Source organism: Rhagoletis pomonella, unplaced genomic scaffold, assembly GCF_013731165.1.
Source record: "Rhagoletis pomonella isolate Grant_MI unplaced genomic scaffold, Rhpom_1.0 Rhpom_scaffold_00001, whole genome shotgun sequence".
Classification (NCBI taxonomy): Eukaryota; Metazoa; Arthropoda; class Insecta; order Diptera; family Tephritidae; genus Rhagoletis; species Rhagoletis pomonella.
Window position 1 is genome coordinate 71,384,442 of NW_023458555.1, and position 22,652 is coordinate 71,407,093.

Genomic DNA, 22,652 nt, shown 5'->3' on the forward strand with positions numbered 1-22,652 from the left:
GTTTTAATAATAAATCATAACAATACATTTGCTATAAAATGTGTGATTGACACATATTCACGGTACTGTTTGATATGGAAAATAAATAAATTTGAATCTTCTCCTTAAAATTGCTTCTTTTCAAAAATTCATTTCTACCAAGGCACATTAAACAGGTAGTATCAGTAGAGCAAAAACAACATTTGCGTGTATTTTGTTGTTGCTTCTGGTATCGAAAGTGTCAAAAACTGTTCTGAATTTTTTCTTCTAAATCAAAGCGTGCCATGTGAAATATAAGAAATTATAAAAAATATAAAATTGAAATTGGAAAAAATAAAAATTGATGCAACTTTCTTTCCTAGTAAATTTGTTTGCTTCTCGAAGCATTGATCCATCCTTTACAAGGGCCAGTAATCAGCGGTTGTGCTGCTGAGTTGGGCGAACGTTCCAAAAGCTGCTATTCAATCGCTTGTTTTGTATGGAAAAAGGTTTCACATGCAAATGGATTTTAACAATTCAGAATTTTTGTGAGAAAAAATTAAAAATATTTGACATTTTCGAGACCAAATAATTTGAAAATAAATCAAATCAGCTGCTCTACTGATACTACCTGTTCAGTGTACCTTGATTTCTACCGTCTCTATGTTTTCTTTTACTTACTTACTTAGTCTTACTTAATCCTTCTGTAACGTTTGGGTCAAAATGACCCAATTTTCATGAAAAAAACTTTAATAACAGAGTTAGGCAATTTTAAAAAAGCTGCGGCCTTGTCTATTCGTTAAAAGCGTAATCAGCTATGGTTTTGCAAAAATAAAATGGTTTATTATTCTATTTTGTTTTCTAGAAGGCAACATAGTTTTTCCATTCACCCACAGTATTTCTGGGTCATTGTGACCCAAATTATTACTTAGTATTTAAGGGCAACTTTGACCCGGTAAGAATACAGCACTTGCCGATAAAGTGTCTATAAATAAAATATTAACTGAATAAAATCTTTTGTTTTCTTAAAATTGACTAATTTCTATTATTGGGTCAAAATGACCCAAAACATTACAGGAAGGGGTGAATTCTAAATGCTGCAGAAGGATTAACATTTATGGTAGATATATGAAAAATAAGAGAATCGAGTTCTCAGAATCGATTCTCGATCGGTTCCGAAAATTTAGAATCGGTTCTCTAAAATCGATTATTTCGAGAAAATCTTCGATTCTAGAGTGGAATCGGAATCAATTTTTCCATCCCTAAATGGAACGTTTGTAACGCTGGAAACGTTATTAAATAACTTTAATTTATTAAACAAGAATTTTAATTCTCATTTCTCAACAAACAATGCTTGAGTTTCGGAATATTTCGTAAATTTTACAGTATATACACAGTTACATAAATAAGTAACGGAAAATGGAAACGGTTTTCAGCACAAAATTTATCAGCCAAAAATTTGTAAACAAACGATTCCAGCTGGGCTTTTTCAAAAAGAAAACAAAACAAACTCTTTAGGCGTTGCACTGATAATAGATCTTCAGACAGAACTGGCATTCGAAGGCAAACAAAATAATCACAGTGGACATGTCAGTGCATGTCTAGAATCAAGTTAAATTTATACAGAGTAATTATTTGGTGCTAATTTTCCTGAAAGCTCAATCAGAAGGCTTTGTAGCTGGCCGTAGCATACCCAAAAAGGATTAAATAATTGAGCACGGACGCTCTATTTTTTCAAATGATACAAGAAGAGCTCCTAGAAGATATTTAGATTGTTTATTTTGCTAACTGGGTACATATGGACATGCATATGTACATACATAAATATTTTAATTTCTTTTTAGTATTACTCCTACTCCTCTGGGCGAAGGTAAGAGTACAACACTGATTGGATTAGTTCAGGCACTTTGTGCACATAAAAGTCGAAATGCCATTGCCTGCATGCGACAACCATCACAAGGGCCCACATTTGGTATTAAAGGTGGTGCTGCCGGTGGAGGATACGCCCAAGTGATACCCATGGATGAATTCAATTTGCATTTAACTGGTGATATCCATGCTGTTTCGGCAGCCAACAACCTACTTGCCGCTCAATTGGACACCCGTATATTCCATGAAAATACGCAGAAGGATACATCTCTTTACGATCGTCTTGTACCGCGTATTAAAGGTCAGCGAACATTTTCGAAAATACAATTGCGACGTCTGCAACGGTTGGGAATACTCAAAACCGATCCTGATTCGTTGACGCCTGAAGAACAAAGCCGTTTTGCACGTCTGGATATCGACCCCGATACAATAATGTGGGAGCGAGTCATTGATATTAACGACCGGTATTTGCGCGAAGTTACGATTGGCCAATCGCCCACGGAAAAACATTTGACTCGTAAGACATCATTCGCTATCTCAGTGGCTAGTGAAATAATGGCCGTACTAGCACTAGCAACTGATATGGAGGACATGAAGCGACGGTTATCAAACATGGTAGTAGCTTTCGACCGCAGCAGCAAACCTGTAACTGCTGATGACCTAGGTGTTACTGGTGCCCTTGCTGTGCTTTTAAGAGACGCTTTGGAACCTACTTTAATGCAAACATTAGAAGGCACACCAGTTCTGGTGCACACTGGTCCATTCGCAAATATTGCTCATGGATGTTCCTCAATTGTTGCTGACAAAGTTGGTCTAAAATTAGTGGGTGAAAAGGGGTTTGTTTGTACGGAGGCAGGTTTCGGATCAGACATTGGCATGGAAAAATTTTGCAATGTTAAATGTCGTTCGTCAGGTCTCAAACCAAATGCCATGGTGCTAGTGGCTACAGTTCGGGCGCTCAAAATGCATGGAGGCGGGCCCGCAGTTACGTCAGGAGCGCCTCTCAATAAACAATATACCGAGGAGAACTTACAATTACTGGAGAAAGGGTTGCCAAATCTGCTGCAACATATTTCCAATGGTCAGAAATTCGGACTCCCAGTTATTGTTACTATTAATCGCCATACGTAAGTCCTGAAAATACTTCGCAGAGAATATACTTATGGTCCCGTTTCTGCCTTAACCTCGTATCTGCAATAGAGGTATTTTAGAGAGTGTAAGAAAATATGCTTAGTTTCTTCCCACGCATTTTTTACTTAATATTTCTGGTTCCACTAACAGTAGTGAGCACCCTCATTAATTCTTTGTTCTATTTTCAAATAGTGTGACATTTAAATAGCTGCCATAAGTGGTAATATTAGTTTTCCCAAAAATTGTAGATACGTGATTAAGGCAGAAACGGGACGATATGCATCACCATCAATGCAAAAGGCCCTATATGACACTGTTTCAGAAATATGTTTTTTACGTCACTAAGGAAATACCCCATAGTTTGCTCTCGGATACACCCCGATACAAAAATACTTAAAAATACTCAATTAAATTTGAAAAGTTTTTTTCTGCTGTAAAATTTTAAATTTGTCAGATAGCGCCTTTTTCCATTTCCTGCAAACCATACTTTCAGAGCAATCTGAATAGTAGAGAAATCGTAAAGCATTTGTAAAGAAATCTTTATTCCCCATTTACGATCTTTGCTGAATTTTCTAAGTTGAAATATAATCTGCACAATTCTATTCCTTTAAGAAATTTCGTCAGACAACCGGTAAAGCAATGATAATCATTTTGCGCTGTGAAGAAATCGTTCAGAATTTTAATTTTAGTGCAGAAATTTCCAGGGACCGTAAATAGCAGTTACTTTTTTCCAACAGTCAAACTTGGCCAGATATTTTTTAAGTTCGAAATGAAAGTCTTTCCGGATATATCCTAAGTAAACAAACTTGGTACCAAATGAAAGAGGGCTTAAATAGCTTTTAAACAGAAATAACGATCGAAGGCTACCACTTCTATTTATATTTTATATAAATTTTTTTATAATTTTATACAAAAGAAATGCATATACCTGACCCAAGGTTTGTTCTATAGTAATTAAAAAAACATTTTTTATTTACATATTTTTCAATAGCTGGCTTTCTGCTGGCTTTCCTCGTTTTAATATTTCAGTTTTAAAGCTATTTTAGTCTGTGTAACTCAGTGAGAGGGCAGGACCAGGATGAATGTATTTGCATAAAAATTTATTAAAGCAAAAATGTTTTGGATAGACGTCGGGCCAATGATAAGCATCAGTTACCACCTCTGCATGGTTGTAAGTCATGTATAGTCCCTATGGCTTGTAGCGCTGTGGCTTTGCCACTTAAAGTTTGTAAGAGTTTTTGGGGATGTGCGTCAAGCGGGAGTGTTGAGCACCGATTATGTATTCAAATGAGAAAATTGGGTAGGCGCTGTGGCCAATGGCAGCTCTTGTACCACCTCTGTATGCCGAAAGCCAAACAGAGCCCCGTGATACAACTCCGGAAGAGTTGTGATGCCTCAAGCGGGAGTGTTGAGCATTGTGGCTTGATGCGTCAAGCGAGTTGAGCATCGGTTATGTATTTAAGTCAGAAAATTGGGTAGGCGCTGTGGCCAATGGTAGCTCTTGTACCACGTATGTAGGCCGAAAGCCATACAGAGCCCCGTGAGGCAACTTCGGAGGAGTTGTGATGCATCAAGCGGGATTGTTGAGCATTGTGGGTTGATGCGTCAAGCGGAAGTGTTGAGCATGATTTGGGGTGCCAGCAATTAACTACTTTAGTAGGTCTTGTTCTGACCGCCACTGCATCTACATCTATTGTTTTTCCAATCCGCCCTTCTGGCACTTTGATTCTAATTATTGTTAAAATTACCAATGAGAAAATAAACCGCGTAATTATTGAAGTTTAAAGCAAAAATCTACCTCTTGTTATTATATACATATGTATGCATGTATATACATATTTGCATACACTTGCATATTACTGTTCTCCGCACTCAACCCTACGACCTCCCTTGAACATAGACCTAAGTTGATACCAAAATTGTTTAATTTGGATAAGCGGAAAGGACTTTTATTTTCGACTTAAAAATATCTGGCCAAGTTTAGCTGTTGAAAAAAGTAACTGTTATTTATGGTCCCTGGGAATTTCTTAACGAGTTCGTGTCAACTCCCTCTTACGATTTTCTTTAAAAATTCGTAAAGAAATTCTTACAGGATTCTGAACACATTTCTTATACTCCTAATGATTTCGATAAGACTTTCGGATTTTTGGTTTCCATGGTAGATGGTGACGATATGTATTGGTCTGTTCGACTAGATCCCTAGCGATAACTATCCAGCGGCAACTTGAAAGAGAGTAACGGACGATTCCTAAAAAAAAAGGTTTTCAAAAAACTACGTGGATGCAAAATTTGCGAAAGCTTGCAGGTTTAAGGATCAGCTGATCGAAATTTTGTTCAGATCTAACAGCATAAAACAGAAAATATAGCATTATTAAAAATTAATAGTTTGCCTGGCATATAAAACAAGTAGTAGCATTAGAGCAAAAACAAATACATACGTGTATTTTATGTTGCTTCTGGTCTCTAAATCAATGGTGGGCATACTTACATTCAATAAGTGAGACTGTGTGCGTTAAATGCACTGCTTCCCTGCAAAAAGTAGGACTAGGTTAAATATTAGAACAAGACCGCGCTACCTTGTTACCAACACTAGTAACCAAATGGTCCAAACATATGGAGAAAATGCGGTTACATTAACATTGCGATGGAGTCGTTCCATATGAAATCGTCTAATTGAAGTCGCGAACCCATTTTAGATTTTGCTGTAACTTGAGGGACTATTCTTTATGGTCCAAAGAACAGAATTTACGCAAAATTAAATTCTTAGAAACCTTCGTTTCCGCCTGTCCGAATCAAAAGTTTTAAAAATCGCGATTTTATGCTTTAACAAATTTAGCTCTAAAGTGTTTCCTTTTTAAGATATCTACCCACTTGAGGCGGCATTTTAAAGGGAAAAGATGATAGTTTTAATGCAAGGAAAGAAAGTCGTTTAAGTCAATACCTCCGAATAATTGCAGCGTCTTAGAATTACGTGTTTTTTACTTCTTTTTTGTGAATTTTAATCGACTGTAGCGTTTTGACTGTTTTGAGTAGGCAGCTTATGTTACTCAGGAATTAAGTGCGCGTATCATAGACGAAACACAGCTACGAGTCGACCTGTACAGATCGCTGCTTATAAAAGAAACATTTGCTTAAAGTTGCGAAATACATATTTAAAATTCGCAATATTCAGGTTACGAAATAAACGTGTTGCCTGCTAGATGAAAATACGAAACCTACGACCGCTCGTTTTTGTTATTTTTATGTTTGTTTAGTACATGTGCAAGTGGTGAAAGCAACATCGCAAAAAAATATAGAAAAAAGGTTTTTTCTTAACAGTGGCCGTTCATCGGCAGGCATTGGCAAACCTCCGAGTGTATGTCTGCCATGAAAAACAGCTTCTCGTAAAAAATATAATCGCCGTTCGGAGTCGACGTAAAATTGTAGGCCCCACCGCTCGTGTGTCACCACCAAGGCGCACACCACAAATCGGAGGAGAAGCTCGGCCAAACACTAACATATGTGTAAGCGCCAATCTATTATTATTATTATTACATGTGCAAGTGGTGTTTGTATAGCCACTACATTTTTGCTATATAAAATCCACTTGCACATGCACTTAATATGAAAATAACAAAACTAGCGAAATTTTGAAATATTTTGGAAACCTTTTCATTTTTACAATGTGAGACCATAATATTTGGATTCAGCGGAAAATTCTACATAGGATTCATGTATCGAACGCCGTGCGATTTCTTAGTAGCTACTTAAGTAATAGAATGCAAAAAGTAAAAGTTGATAACATTTTCTCTGATCTTCTGCACATTCACTCTGGCGTTCCACAAGGTTCCATACCTAACCGTCTTCTCCTTAGGATGTTTATAAATGATATTTTCAATGCATGCTCACATGCCCGTTTACATGCTTACGCTGACGACGTTCAGCTTTATCTCTCTGGTCGCACTGGCATGGTTCATGAAATCGCGCTTCAACTAAATTACGATTTGCATTCTATTCTTAAGTGGTCAAATGAAACCCTGCTTCTCCTTAATGCTAGGAAATCTCATGTGCTTCCAGTATGCAAGGATAAGATCCAGCCCTCTGAGGATCCTCACCTATATCTTAGTGCTGATATTCTTCAATTAGTTGATAAAGTAAAAAATCTTGGTTTCATAGTAAATTCTAGACTGACTTGTGAGGATCACATAAACGATGTAGTTAAAAAAATTTACTATACACTGCGGTGTGTCTCCGAGCTAACTCTGCTTTTACACCCCAAGTCACTAAGAAAAAAAATGGTAATTAGTCTAATTGTTCCCCTCATTACTTATTCTGATGTAGTGTATAGCGAACTTGACTCTCGATCATTTCAAAAACTTAATGTTGCTTTTAATTTTGCCACCAGATGTGTACATGGGTTAAAGAAATTTGATCATTTAAATACCCTCAGAAACTCGATAGTGGGATGCGACCTAAGAAACTTTTTAAAAGCTCGAAATTGCATTTTTGTGTTCAAACTGATTATGCTTAATAAACCGGAAAACCTGTATTAAAAACTGAGGTTCCCTAGAAGTGTACGCTCTTCCAGTTTTATTTTACCGAAATATAATTATCTTAACACGTCGAGATTATTTTTTGTTAATGCTGTAAAACTTTGGAACTCTCTGCCAGCATCTTTGCAGAACTCTTTACGTAAGCACAACTTCGAGGGTCTTATCAACGATTATTTTTCTAATAAAATAACTTAAAATGGTTATTAATTTTCTATGTTGGTTATTGTAATAACTCTTTATAATTATAAGTGCTATAAAATTGGTTAATTCCTTGTTATATCTTCTTGTTTTCCTATATTTAATGTTCTTATCCTTTTTATTTCTTATTGTGCAATAAAAGATTTAATCTTAATGTACTAATATATATACGATATCAAATAAATTGAATTGAATTGAAGAATATGAATTTATGATAGTTATTTATTATAATAAAATAGAAAAATTAGGCCAATTTTGGCTAACGTTCATTTCGTAACCTGAATATTCCGAATTTGAAAAAGTTTGCAACTTCAAGCAAAAAATTTGTTTTATAAGTAGTGAGCTAGTCGGGTCGACTCGTGGCTGTGCTTCGTCTACGATACGCACATTTAATTTTTGAGTAACATAAGTTGCTTACTCAAAAGAGTCAAAATGCTAGAGTACATTAAAGTTCACAAGAAATAAGTAAAAGAACACGTAATTTTAAGACGCGCCCATTATTCGGAGGTATTAACTTATATTGTCGTTTAAAGTACAAAACCGCGTACCGTCATTCTGCAAAACCGCGTAACTGACATTGGCTGCCAAAAATTGGATTTACTCACACAAGCTCTTGGCTCAATCCTCATCCATTCGTCCTGAAATATACTAGCCATAAGTGCGATTTCTTTATAAAAAAAAGAGAACTATTGTGAAATATGAGTGTTTTTACTCTCTAAAAGATAATTTATGCAACCTCACATACGTGGTTTTGCATTTTGGTTATACGCGGTTTTGTACTTTAAACGACGATATGTCATCTTTTCCCTTCAAAATGCCGCCTCAAGTGGGTAGATATCTTAAAAAGGAAACATTTTAGAGCTACATTTATAAAGCATAAAATCGCCATTTTTTTTTTTTTTTGGGTTTTGGGTTGTGGTGGCAAAGCGGAGCGCTACATAAGCCAGGTTATTCCTCTAAGTTGTGAACCGTGTTATTCGCTGCTTATTTAGATTGATTTGCTGCTAGTGGTGTTCTGGGTAATTGTCTTCCTTATTTCTTTGTGAGTTTGCCGTCTGTTTAAACGAATGCACATCCGTGCGACTTTTGTGTTTTTTTAATGAGTTGTTTGGTTGCCCGCCGTTTTTCAGCTACTGATTTATGTTGGTGTGTCCGAAATGACAGCACAAAAGTCAGAATTGAGTGTGGTGAAAAGTTTCGTGTTTGCGCTGCCGTTTGGTTTTGTTTCCAGGTGCATGTTTGTATATGCCGGAGGGCTTGTACGGCCCCCAAATACGCGCTGAGCGAATGCGTTGGAACGTCAAAACGCGATCAAAATGAGTTGTTGTTCGAAGCATTTTTTTTTTTTTAGAAAAGTATTTAAAGCGAGATTTGTGCTTCTTCGATAAAAAGTACAAGTTGTGATAGTTTGCCAGGGTTCATACCTTGGAGTATCTCGTCTAGGTTGTTCGAGTTTTTGATTACATCAAATCCTTCTCTGATGATTTTGAGTCTTTCACAATGTAGTTGCTAATCTGACCACACACGCATGCGAGTTTATTGCTTTGATTTTAAATAAGTAGGATTTATCATACGTATAGCCAGTTAAAATTCTATTAATGATTTTGATTTGCTTGGGCGTAAGTGGACATTTTCTAAACCATGGGTGAGTTGGACTGGTATTAAAAATGCGGGAAAAAATGTTCGGTTTATCATTGGAGAAACTTAAAAAATCATTGTACCAGGTGTTCTTTATCTGATTATAAATGTTCCTACTGGCTTCGGTGGCTGTTAATTTTACCTCAATGGTTTGTGCCTGTTCAGACGCTTTTTTAGCTAATTGGTCAGCCCTTTCGTTACCACTTATTCCAACATGTGCTGGTGTCCAGATCACATGGACGAGAATAGGAGATTCTTTGATGATTTTGTGGATTAGGTTTTATCATAGCTGTTTGTGGTCGCTGTTTGCAAGGTTTTCCAAATTGCAATAACCTCACCGAAGCTCGAGGATGTATTAAAATTTATTTTATACATGTGTTCTATATCATTGGGAAGGTCGTATATGCCAATCCCTGCACAGTTTTGTTGTATGGAAGCATCCGTGTAAAAAATTTTGAAAAGTGATCTTCTGTAATCATGTAGGATATTCGCAGATGTTGCGTCTCCTTGGGTGTGTTGCGTTTGCTGTTGGACAGGAGATTGGTCAAGACAATTAAGTTAGGGCGAGGGAGCAAGTGATCAGCGGACCCTAGGAGGTCAAAAAAGTGTTTAAATTCCAAGTAGGTTTTACTGTAGCTGGAGTTTAAGTAGGGATGGTTAATAATGTCTGATTTAAATGGATCGTCGGAGGTAAGTATTTTTAACAGCTCTTTGGCGGTGAGCCATTTGGCTCTCTCTAATGGCGGAAGCTCATTTGCAAGTGCGTAAATTAAGGGAATTGGTGTGGCTGGTGTTATTCCAAGCGCCCTTCTCAGGAAGCTATTTTGAAACGTTCTGATTTTCTTGTTGACTGTTACAGTACTATTTGCAGCTGACGTTCGGTAGTATTCAACTTTGGATCTGACAAAAGACTTGTAAAAATTAAGCGCAACATTTGGTCTTAGTCCTGATTTTACAGTGGTGATCATTTTGAAAAGTTTGGAATTGTTCTTGGAGTTGGCAATTACAGAATTGTAGTGCTCTGTCAGTGTAAGAGAAGTATTGATATATCTACCTAGGAATTTTATACCGTTCGTTTGCTCAATTTGAGTGTTTTCTAAAGTTATTTGAATACGTTTTTTACTGCCCTTGCTGACATACAATATTTTGGTTTTCAGTGGGTTGCAAGAGAGGTTTAGATTTTTCGCTATTTCATTAAACATAGTAATTTTTTGTTGCAGCCTACATGTTGCACTTTCCACGTCATCCCCGTCCGAGCAAATCACAAAATCATCTGCGAATTGGATGATGCTAGTGTTTTCATCTCTGATATTGTGTAAGTCTTTGGTATATATATTAAATAGGAGTGGGGAGAGGCAGCTACCCTGTGGTAGACCACCACTGATGTAGATTGACTCTTCCGCTAGTATAAGATTCCTTAATGCCAGTGCATTTATGATCCAATCAGCGTAGTTTGAATTGATTCCTACATTGTTTATAATAACAGCTAGTTTGTTTATGTCTACACAATTGTAGGCAATGCTGATGTCAATGGCACAGAAAATGATTTTTTTGCCTTTATGTTTTTTAATAGCCGTTTTATGCAGAAGATAATTAACTGCCATGGTCGCCGACTTCTTTTTCCTATATGCAAAGGAGGAGTGCGGTAGAATATTATTGAGTTGTAAGAACTCTTCTAATCTATTTTTAACACATAGGTTTATACATTTTAGTAACACTTAAATTAACGCTATAGGACGAAAATTCCTAAAATTGTCAAGGTCCCTATCTTTCTTGGGGATGGGTACAATCTTGACCCTTCGCCAGTTGTCAGGGATTTGGTTAGTCAAAAAAAATATCGTTTAGTGTTGTTCGGAGGTTGTTTAAAGAACTGTCAGGTAGCGCCTTAATCATTTTGTATGTTATTCTATCATACCCTCCAGCTGACTTCTTGTTTTTCCTTTTTAAAATATCTTCTAGTTCTTCCTGAGTGATCGCGAGACTGCAGTCTGGTGTTATTTGTTTATTTATTTCCAAACTCTCGTTTTGGGGAACTTGCTCTTTAAGCATTTTAAGGAAGTTAACGTTGTCTTCCTTGGATAGGAACGTGCTACTGGAATTCACCTCTTAAGGCTTTCACAAAGCACCATGCACTCCTGGTATTAGGTTGTTGATTAATCTCGGAAATCTTGCTCTCAAAATTCGCTTTTTTTGCTTCCTTAACCATTTTTTTCCATTCTCTTTTCTGTGCAGCAATATTGTCTAAATTTTGTATAGAGGGTTGAAGTTTGCATTTCTGATATGCCACTTTAAGGAGTCTAAAAGTCTTTGCCAACTCAGGGTTCCACCACGCTTTGGGTGAAATAGCCGGAGCACAAGAAAAAAACGGCTTAGTTAACTGTATTTCTCCACAATATTAAACACCAAAGAAACGAGACGTCCAACACCATTCACTGTCAAGCTGCGAATGAAAATCACCATTTTGAAAACTTTTGATTCGTACGGGCGGAAACGAACGTTTGTAAGAATCTAATTTTGCGTAAATTCTGTTCTTTTGAACCCTAAATAAGAGTCCCTCAAAGTTACAGCAAAATCTAAAATGGGCCCGAGACGATTTTTTGTATTTTCAGATGTTTTCATATGGAATGGCTAGATGTAATTGGACCGGACCACTTCCGGTCCAAAGCTGCAAAACATGGAACCACTTCTGGTCCACCACTGGATAACATGGGACCACCAAGCAAACTACTCCTTTTGGACCACGGACTGAACTTCATAAGATATTGTATAAACCGCTGTTTCGCTGCATCGTGTGTGTGACACACACATGTGCTCAGAGAGCGCTCACTGAGCTATGGCCTGCCGACCACTGGTGTAAAATATTATTGAAAGTAATTTTCACGTAGTCATAGTCGAAATAAAGTCCACTGTAAAGTTAGTTGCAGTTCTTTTTTACAGACATCCCATTGGAAACATACAGCACCTTCTTTTTCTCTAAATTATTCTTATCACATTGGTAGAGGGCCTCGGGTGTACGAATTTGTTGTAACGTCGGGTGTTGAAGACTTGCTCCAGCTGCTAGTGGCTTAAAATTTCCTCAATCCCGTCGCAAGCAGATTTCCCATATGAACTTGCAGCAAAGTTCAATTCTGCTATTTCCTTGAATGCATTTTCGCGATTTCTGAACTTTAGTAAAGCTAATATGATTTATTCATATTGTTTTTGTTTTTTTTTACACACCTTTCCTCTTCAAAAATTTACAATTTCATAAAATTTCAAGTCTATTCATCATATTGCTCGAGCGTTAGACGATCTAGAGTCCACGCGCCTTCGTAGCTCATTATGCCCATTTATGTAGGTACATAAAGTTAACAATATAGACAATGTTTTTATGTAAAAAAAAAACAATTTTGAAACACTCAAAAGGAAAAAAAATTAAAGGAAAAAATGTTTTCCTAATTTTTTTATTTTTTTTTATACGTTGCACATTAATGGATTAATTTTAATTAAAGCCCATAATAACGGAACAAATAAATTTTTTTCCATTAAGTTTTGTTAAAAGGCTTCCTAGATACAGCACTTTAAAGAAAGGAAAGGAAGAAAGCAAAAAAAAAACCGACTTCAATTCTCATATAAAAATTTAAGATTATCGTTAATTTCTTCATGATCCAATGGTCGGATTTAAACCAAATGGGAATTATAGAAATCGGCTAACGTAGTCCAAAGCTATGCGGTAAATACATTAAAAAAAAGTATATTCCGACGAATTGATAACCTTCTCCTTTTTGTAAAGTCGGTTAAAAATATATTTCTTTTTTGGTAAATTTTTTTGCTCCCAGGAGCATCGATCGGCAAGGCGTTTATTCTTAGGGTTGCCAACCGTACTATAATATATAGTATTGTACTATTTTTCATGTCGGCGTACTATATACTGTTGGAAGAAATATAGTACGCAATAATACTATATTTCTTCAATTATAAATATAAATATATTTCAGTAATTTGCCGAAAAATGTGTATTAAAATGGATGACCTTTATACTAAAATAACAATCAGGCTCATTGCGAGAGTCGTGTCGAATGCAAGTCGTTTTTCGAGAGTCGAATCGTATCGAAAATTTCATGTCATTGCCTAAAATTTCGATTCGACTAGTGTATTAAAACCGAAAAACTTGGCAGCACTGCAGTTTTCGACGATTTTCGTCGTTTACTTATTTCAGCACGACTGTAGACAATAGTTGTGTTTGTTTACAAATTATCCAGTAACTTGCCAGCAACTGTCCAGTAACTTTATTTCTAAGAATTCGCTCTCATAGACAAAATTTACAAAAAAGTACGCGAACGCTATTCCAGTAATAGTTTGCAAGTTTCATGAACAGCTGATCAATTGGTTGTTTCCTAATAAAACAATATATTTTATATTTAAATAGGTTTAGTTTGTGAATTTCAACAATAAAAACCCACAAACAGTTTCCTTATTACAAGTAAAAATTTATCCAGTAAAATCCAGTAAAAACTTGCAACTTCAACTGTAATTTTTCGCTCTCTCAATGTCCCCTACTTTGCAAGTTTTTGCGTACGAAAACGCCAAAACATGAAAATTCGTAAAACAAACGCAATTAATGCCAATGTTGTCGAGTCGTACAATTTAGCCCAATTTACGACTTACGCAATGAGGCTGAATATTAAATGAAATGTTCTTTAAAGTAAAAGGTCATTGTGAGTTTATAATCAAAAAAGGTAACATATTTTTAAAAACACTGCGAAAGAATTAAAAAATTTACTTAAAATTATTTCATTCCTACTCTCAATTCCCACAACTTCGGGATTCACAGGAAGAACTTTTTCCATCACTCAAAAATCGTTTTTACTTTTTCTTTTAAATAAAATACTATATATATTCGAAGTGTACTATATTTTTTCCAATTTTTTTGAAGAAAATACTATAAATATCTTCGAAAATGTTGGCAAACCTATTTATGCTGCTGAGTTAAGCGAACGTTTCAAAAGATGGTTTACAATCGCTTCTTCCTATGAAAAAAGTTCCACATGCAAATACTTTTTGGCAATTTAGAATTTTTGTGAAAAAATAAACAATATATGACAATGATCAGTATTAAAAATTTTAATTAATAATCGTAATTATTATGATTAATTAATTTTATTCTATAATCAGATTAACACATATGTACATAAATGCAAACAAAAAATGACGTTGATTCCATAAAATGCAGTCAGTTGACTTTGATCAGCTGTTTTTCTTGCTGGCAAATTGGTGCTGGTAAAAATTTTTCCAGAAAGAATTAGCAACTTCAATTTCCCAAACTTTGCAGGTTTTTGCGCACGCGAACGCCATAATAACGTGATAATTATCAACAATTACACTGGTTTACAGAAAAAATAGGCTATTATACCATTCCTATGAAAAATCTCTCTCTGATTCCCGAATTTCTTATGGGCAAATTTTCGAGATGTTCGCAATTTATCGTTATGCAATTAAAAAAGTGGTTCCACTTAACCGCGTATGCCTTAGGAACAAATAGGACAATCTTTTCGATACGCCTAGCAGTTTTTGAGAAATTTATTAATAATTCCCGATTTTTTAATGAAATAATTAACAAAATCAAACTTTAAGCATAGTACACATCTCTCAAGAAAAACGAAGAATGCATATAAAATGACGTTCAAAAAATTGAAGACGTTTGCTTCAATAAAATTTCTTAAATCTGTGTACACCTCAAGAAAAAATGCTCCTGCCAAGCATCGGCGTAGCCAGAATGAAATTTAGGGGGGGCTCGACCCTATTAAGCTGGCATTTCAGGGTACTATTTTATATATATATAAGGAAAATTTGAAAGTTAGGGGGGGGCCCGAGCACCCACGTATTTTTTTTTGTGTTATTCGAATATGATTGCTTGCACGTTAACTGAAAAGTAAAAAAATTAAGAAAACAAAAATATCATTTTACTTAATTGAACTTTCAACATTTGCTTTGTAAGCTTTTAAAACTCAAAGAGTAAAAATCGTCCGAGCACCTGTTAAGAAGAAAGAAAAGCGACAGAAGTGTTTTTGTTTTTGTGAAATGAGTTACTGTCGCTCAAGGCATAACAAGGTAGAAGTGATTTCGACATTTCTCTCTTTTGAACTGCGACTGAAATGTCAACTCTTAACCCTATACAATTAAAAATTCTAATTTTTTAGTTTAAAATTTCAATTGTGAGCTGTGCTACTGATTTTAAATACACAATAAAATGAATAGGATTTACGAGCGGTGTGCTGTGTGTGGCAAAAGCCAGGACAACAAACTTTATTGTCAAGTGAAGCGAAAAAGGTGGGCGAATAGCTGCGCTGTTTCATTGGAATACTCTTCGTGTGTGTGCGAGAACCGTTTTAGGGCCAGTGACTTTATATTTGTTGCCCATTGCAACTGAGTATTTCTAAGCGCTCTCGTTTGTTCCCAGACACAGTACCTCTACCTTGCGATTCCCCAATGCTTCAATTATCCCAAGATTTGGCCGTACCTGAGGTGTCTGTGGGGACGAAGTTAGCTGTTGATGCACATACCCAAACTGAGCAAGTGTGCCATAAACAAGCACGACCGGATCCACGAGTACACTAACATACTATATAAGCACCCTTTAGGATCTTGAAATAGACTTAGAGCACACCACAAACTATACTACAAGTGATTGTAAGTAGTCCAAGGTTTGGTCCAAGCACATGTAAAATTCTCTTTACATTTAACATTGAACGTCCTGGGCTCGGACCAATTGTCCGCTTATGCATCACATTGTAATAAATTTTAGATATAAAAAAATAAAGAAAATAAAACTTTTGCCATATGCGATTCGAACCGGGGCTCTAAGATTTTCTAAGCAGATACACTATGTGCCTGCCAACGACGCACATGAAAATTCGATGACTAAGTGCCTACATATCAGTAAATCGTTAATTGTACCCGTTGTGCCCTACTGCGTGACAATGTAACCAATTTTAGAACAAAACTCATACCTTATGCATTACATACATTAGATACAAAACTACTATACCTACGAATATATTTTTCTTTGCAACTGGACCAATGTTTCCTTCAGGGCAAATGCTCCGCGAACACTAATGATAAAATTTGGTACATGCATAACAAAGGGTTAATTTCTTTGTTTAATTTTTTTTGACATTCAGTCAGCTATGAGGGAGCTCGACTGAGTTGTCACTTCTACCTTGTTGAATATACCTTGCTGTCGCTTTGATAACTTCCAATAGTGACGAAGAAGTGAAATCGGGGCGATAGGCGATAAAATTCTCTTCCAATTGCTGGCGGGGTAAGCTTCAACAGGAAAAATTGAAAAGAATATCATATGTTTTTCATTTGTATTAAATCGCATTCTTTTACAAAATAATCAAACTACTAACGAAGAAATCGATGCATAGCAGAGTAAGAGTTGTTTTTATACGCGCATGTTTAGATTGGTAGAAGTCGGTAATTTTTGAATTATAGGATATTTGGTGTTGTATATAAGTGTCTGAGCAGGTATCCAAACTTGACAAGAATGCCATCCAAAACCTTTTTCTAAAATTGTTGACGTGTGTAATCATTTCGAATGCAATGTATGAGCATAAACATAACACAAACATAACATTTGATAAATATGACATTTTACCAGTTTTGTTACATTCGCATTCCCAAAAGCTCCGCATTAATTATTGCGAATGCGAAAGCGAAAGCGAATGTTAAAATTAATGCGGAAGCTCCGCGGTTGCGAATGCGAATGCGAATATTCGCAACAACCCTGCTTACGACATGCTATCGAATTCTGCAACTACTATTCCATCTCTACAGCTAGGCTATTTAAAAAGGTATCGACGAAAATATTTTGGTTTCCCCATAAGGCTAACATTACAATCCAAATGTTTAAAACGTTTTTTCTTGAATTCGGGTTTTTCGACTCCGGCGGTTATTTGCATAAGACCACAGACATATGCCATCCCTTGTCAAGTTTCTCTACTCTACCTACCTCTAAATTCGCGTACAAAAACCACTCTAAGGTAGCGAAGCCTTTGACCATTCACGACTTTTATTTATCCATAGATCCTCTTCGTTGGTAGCGTGATTTTTCTTTGTAAACTGTACATATGAAAAAGCAAGTACAAAAAACCTGTTATTTTTTGGTTCCTTTTTATATTATTTTTCATAAAAAAAAACAAAAATGTGAAATGATTAACAAATTTCTCAAAAACAATTAGGACTATCGAAAATAGATTTATATATCATTAAGATTGCTTAACTGGTTCGTTAGATATACCTGGAACCACTTTTTTATTTTAGCTGAGTAACGGTAAATTTCAAATATCATACTTGTCCCTAAAAAAAAAACTCGATTTTCGGAATCAACGAGCGACATAGGAATTAGATCTTATCAAGTTGTCGAACGGACCATAGAAGTGTTCTCGAGTTCCCCAATCAAAATTATCCAGCAGCATTCGCTCTCAAAGAGAAAACGTATCAAAAGATGTACGAGAACTCAAAATTAAAAAAAAAAAACTTGCAAGCATCGAAAGAGCTGTTGCCACAAATGATCATTTATTTTTGGGAGACTGCATCAAAAATGAAAAAACCCTTCTAAGACCGTTGTACGTTTAAAACTATAAACTTTTCATTTCAACAATCAAACAAACTGACGAATTGTGCCAAAAAACAGTTTATTTTGCTGTATTTCTTTATTCTGTTGGTATATTTTAGTATAAAATTTGGCACAAATCAAAAAATTTACTTAAAATAAACTCAAAAAATCTGATGATTAATAACTTTACTCCCCTTTTTAATTGTATACTAGCATTAATTATAAGATTAGCAGGAAATAATTCAAAAATATTCACGAACATATACACATATGTACATACGTATGTCTGTGATCAGCTTTTTTACATGTAAGTTTTCGTAACTACCATTTGCCATCAGGAGTTTAAAGTCTATCAGCTGATTACCAAAAAATGCCTACAGCTGAGATAACCTGTTTTTTGGCATTTACTCTTTTTTTTACAATTTAATCAATTTCTATTACAGTTTTCGCCATTTCTATTACAATTTATTCAAAATACACTAACACACTGAACCAAAAACACACCTACAGCCTGCCAGGAAAAACGGTAAGAAGAAGAGTTACGTTACTTATAGAACTGTACGATGACAAACAGTTTTCTCGCTCACTCTTGACAAAATCGGCTCGCTTTTTACATATCGTGTAAAGGAAAATTAGATTTGTTTCTGTACAAAGCAGATGCACGTACAGTGGTCCAAAAAAATAAAGTCGGAGTTTTAATGCCGGCACACCCTAGGATTGATCTATATTGAAAAAATATACCCCTATTTTTTATTTTGAAATCAAAAAATATTTAAGGAGTGCTCAAGGTGCTCAAAGTTTTCCATGTATTTTATATGGAGAAAAAACAATTTTTCGTAGAAATGGTATAAAACTCTTGAAAATCAATATTTTTCGACCGGAAAACTGTGGTTCTCTTCAGGAGACTTCCAGTATTAATATCCAATTGTTTAACCATTTTTTATGATTAAAGATTTTTTATTGGTCCCCACATTGCATTTGCTAAGGGCTTTGGAGGACCTATAAAATATAGTTACCATGAAAATTTTTTTAAAGAAACAATTGAGTATTATTACTGAGAATCTCCTGAAGATAAGTAAAGTTTTGCGATCGAAAAATATTGATTTTCAAGAATTCTACACTATTTATACTAAAAGTTGTTTTTTCTCCATATAAAATACCTGGAAAACTTTGAGCGCTTTGAGCACTACTTAAATTATTATTTTTTTTTCAAAATAAAAAAATATGGGTATATTTTTTTCGGTATATAACAATCCTAGGGGGTGGCGGCATTAAAAATCCGACCTTATTTTTTTTACCACTTTAACGTACATACGAAATAGAAATGTTTCTATTTTCATCTGACACACAGATAGAATCATCTGAGTTTAGTTTATTTCGTTTTCAAATAACGTATTTTTAAATAGTTAAATAAAGACTGTGAATTTGACAGACGTACGCAATTATATATGTATTGAAAAAGTAACATTTACAGATGGAAATACATATCGTATAAGAACACCTTTAGCAAGGCACTGTGTATGTGTTCGTGTGTGTTCAGGCAACTTTTGCGTTCAACTCATGCAGGGTTGCACGAAAAAAAAAAATTTAATGGCCAAAAAATATCAAAATATAAAAAATATCAAAATATTCGCCATAAAAAGGCGTTTGCATTGTTTAACTTTTCATTATACTTTTGGTTGAACGGCCTTTCAACAAATCGCTTTCACCAAGTTGGTCGCCAGCCAACATTTAGCCATTCAACTTTTTTTTTCGTGCAACCCTGCGTGAGTTGAACGCAAAAGTTTAACGCAAAATCGCCTCGTGCTAACACCTTTTAAAGCTTTTGTAAGGGAGTTAAGGGAGTGTCAAAACTCTAATGTCACTAGTGAGCAAACATGTTATATTTGAATCCTGTCCTCTTAGAATGAAATTTCCCCTACTACAATTTCGATAACCTTCAATACGAGAATGCTCGTCGCTACATACGAACAAAGACGCGCGCTCAAAAGTCCGTCAACTATCTTTTCGCGTGTTTCTTCGTCTTATTATCTTATGCATTTTTTTATGTACTTATCACAACGCTCTTCAAAAGAGGCAAAATTCCAAAAAAATTTAGATTTTTTTACTTAAACCAATTCGAAGGACTTTTCTCCAATTATTGTAAAAAATTGTTTCTTCATGATTATGTTCCCTAACTATAAAAACTAACTATATACCTGTTTTTTATTAATTGCGTTGAATCTGTACGATCCACAAGCAGTTATATTTGAGTTGTTCCTCTTTTGAAGGCGGTCTGCGATTTGTACATAAGTGCATATATGTATCATATATTTTCGAATTTTCTCAAGATCCGACACGGATGCGGAGCACAATCTTATAAAGGAAGCTGCCTTAAAAGCCGGTGCCTTCGCAGCTGTTCTATGTACGCATTGGAGTGATGGAGGTGAAGGCGCCGTTGAGCTTGCCGATGCGGTTATAAAAGCGTGTGAACGTCCAACAGGGTTTAAACTACTTTACCCCAATAAGCTGGCACTGGAGGAAAAAATGAATGTAATTGCACAGAATATGTACGGGGCCAGTAAAGTAGAGCTGACTCCAAAAGCTCTAGCATCTATAAAAAAACTAAATGCAGCTGTATGTACTTTTTATCATTATCATTTACCGTTCTTTCATACCATTTTTATTTAAAGGGCTTCAACGATCTACCTGTTTGTATGTCTAAGACGTCAGGCTCCTTAACCGGTGATGCCGCTATCAAGGGTGCACCCAAAGGTTTTACTTTGCCTGTGCAAGATGTGTATGTCTCCGCCGGTGCTGGTTTTGTAGTAGCAATGTGTGGCGAAATCACCAAAATGCCTGGACTATCTACCCGTCCTGCCATATATGATATTGATTTAAACACAGAAACTGGAGAAATCGAAGGATTGTTCTAAAGGATTTTATAAAGTACTTAACATAATGGTATATGTACATTTGCACACATATGTATGTACTATATATGTATTATATGTATGTACTCACAAATGTTTATGCATTTCTAAGGACAATAAAATTGGCATTCATAAAGATGTATGTAAGCAGTTGATCACAATGGTCGGTTATATATTACCCCACCCGTGCAGGGACCACAACCTGATAACATGAAAAGTCAATGTTTGTTCAAACGTGCTCTTACAACAGCAACATTTATTTTATACTTTAAGTTTTAACTATTTTAAACAATAAAAGGCTTGTGCCAATTGATAGAAAAGAGGTTAAGGTTTGATAAACTGACAGATGTCTCTCTCGCACTCGCTCCCTTAGCTGTGGCACCGTGTTGGTTCTTTGCAAAATTACTTGAAAAATAGTACCTTACGTGTGAAATAGAACTATACGTTTTTGGGCAAAATGTTTATTTTTATACGATTATATTAATAATAATAGTTCCAACGGTTTTACCCTCCTTTCCCGCCCATCCACACGAGGGACGCAGTCCGCATGACGTACGGAACCATTATTTTAAATTTTTGCGCCGAGTCACGAAAGGCAGAAGTTGGTTAAGTGTCGAGATCTAAAACTGTTCAGCTACTGAACTAAATTCATCAGCTGATTTTATGTCTTTATGTTAGTAGTTCATTTATTGAGATAGGATAGTATCGCTTTTTTAATGCTGAAGAGCGGATCTGATATATCAAACGTCCTGGAAACGTGGATAAAAATTCTGGCATAAGCAACGGAATGGCTCGTTTATGTTGTGTAGCTGGCTGTTGTGGCAGAGGTAAGTGGCAGGTTGGCATGCTTGTGGGCCCAGGCTAGCTCGACGGCCAATTGGGGGGGTTGTTTGCCACCCCTCCACCTTCAGCTACAACAAAAAAAAATTTTCTGTAATGCCAAAATATAAAAAAGAGAAAGCGAAAGAAATGGAAGCCTGTCCGGGTCAGTTGGAGCCATACCACCCCTTCTAAGAGCCGACGGCACTTAGCCTTGAGTTCCGCCGGGGCTCCTAGTTCATCAAGCGAAACTCCCTTTTCCTGACCAAGTCCGCTAGTCAAACGTTAGTCACCTGTTAAATCGTCATGTCACCTGTACTATACCCACGTTCCCTCTGAGCTGCGCCCAAGCAGCACCCACACCAACCTGAAAATTCCTAGCACTCCATGCTAAATAATAATATTATGTTCAAATGAATTTCATTATTATACAAATTCATTTATTAAATTAAATAAAAAAAAACTTAACACATAAAATTCCTCTTATACTATTTCTTTATTTCTACTACTAACTGAATCCAAATTTTATGATTATTATTATGTATATATATATATTTTTTTTTTTTTGCCTAATTATTTAATTCTATTGACAATATCTTAATTATTCCCTAACTCACAAATACCTATTTTTCTTTTGTATTTTCTTGTGTATTTTTTACTCTGTGCTTTCTACTGCAATCCTTTAATTTGTTTTGTAATCGTTTTTGTATCTAATTATTCAAATCTCAAAATATGCGTATACATATGCACATATGTGTTTAACAAATGCAAACATGTATGTATGGACATGTATTTATGTGCCTTTATTACCTCACATAAATATATGTATGTATGTATACTACATATATGTATATTAAAGTGGTCCAAAAATGTATGTAAAAAAATAAGGTCGGATTTTTAACGCCGGGACCCCCTAGGATTGTTCTATATCGAAAGAAATATACCCCTATTTTTTATTTTGAAATCAAAAAATATTTAGGGGGTGCTCAAAGCGCT

The 22,652-nt window shown here is 35.5% G+C and overlaps 1 protein-coding gene across 4 annotated transcripts in view; it reads left to right on the forward strand.

Moving 5' to 3' along the window:
- Positions 1–22,652, forward strand: part of LOC118747555 (C-1-tetrahydrofolate synthase, cytoplasmic) — a 247,948-nt gene that overhangs the window by 165,222 nt on the left and 60,074 nt on the right. The window contains exons 8-10 of one of the 4 annotated variants that reach the window (XM_036481607.1): positions 1,803–2,954; positions 20,256–20,541; positions 20,598–20,990. In XM_036481607.1, the coding sequence (XP_036337500.1) occupies positions 1,803–2,954; positions 20,256–20,541; positions 20,598–20,840 (1,681 nt within the window). In that variant the 3' untranslated portion in view covers positions 20,841–20,990. Of the gene's footprint in view, positions 1–1,802; positions 2,955–11,935; positions 12,711–20,255; positions 20,542–20,597; positions 20,999–22,652 lie in introns of those variants that run through there. The other 3 variants (XM_036481615.1, XM_036481623.1, XM_036481630.1) reach the window with 3 other exon arrangements.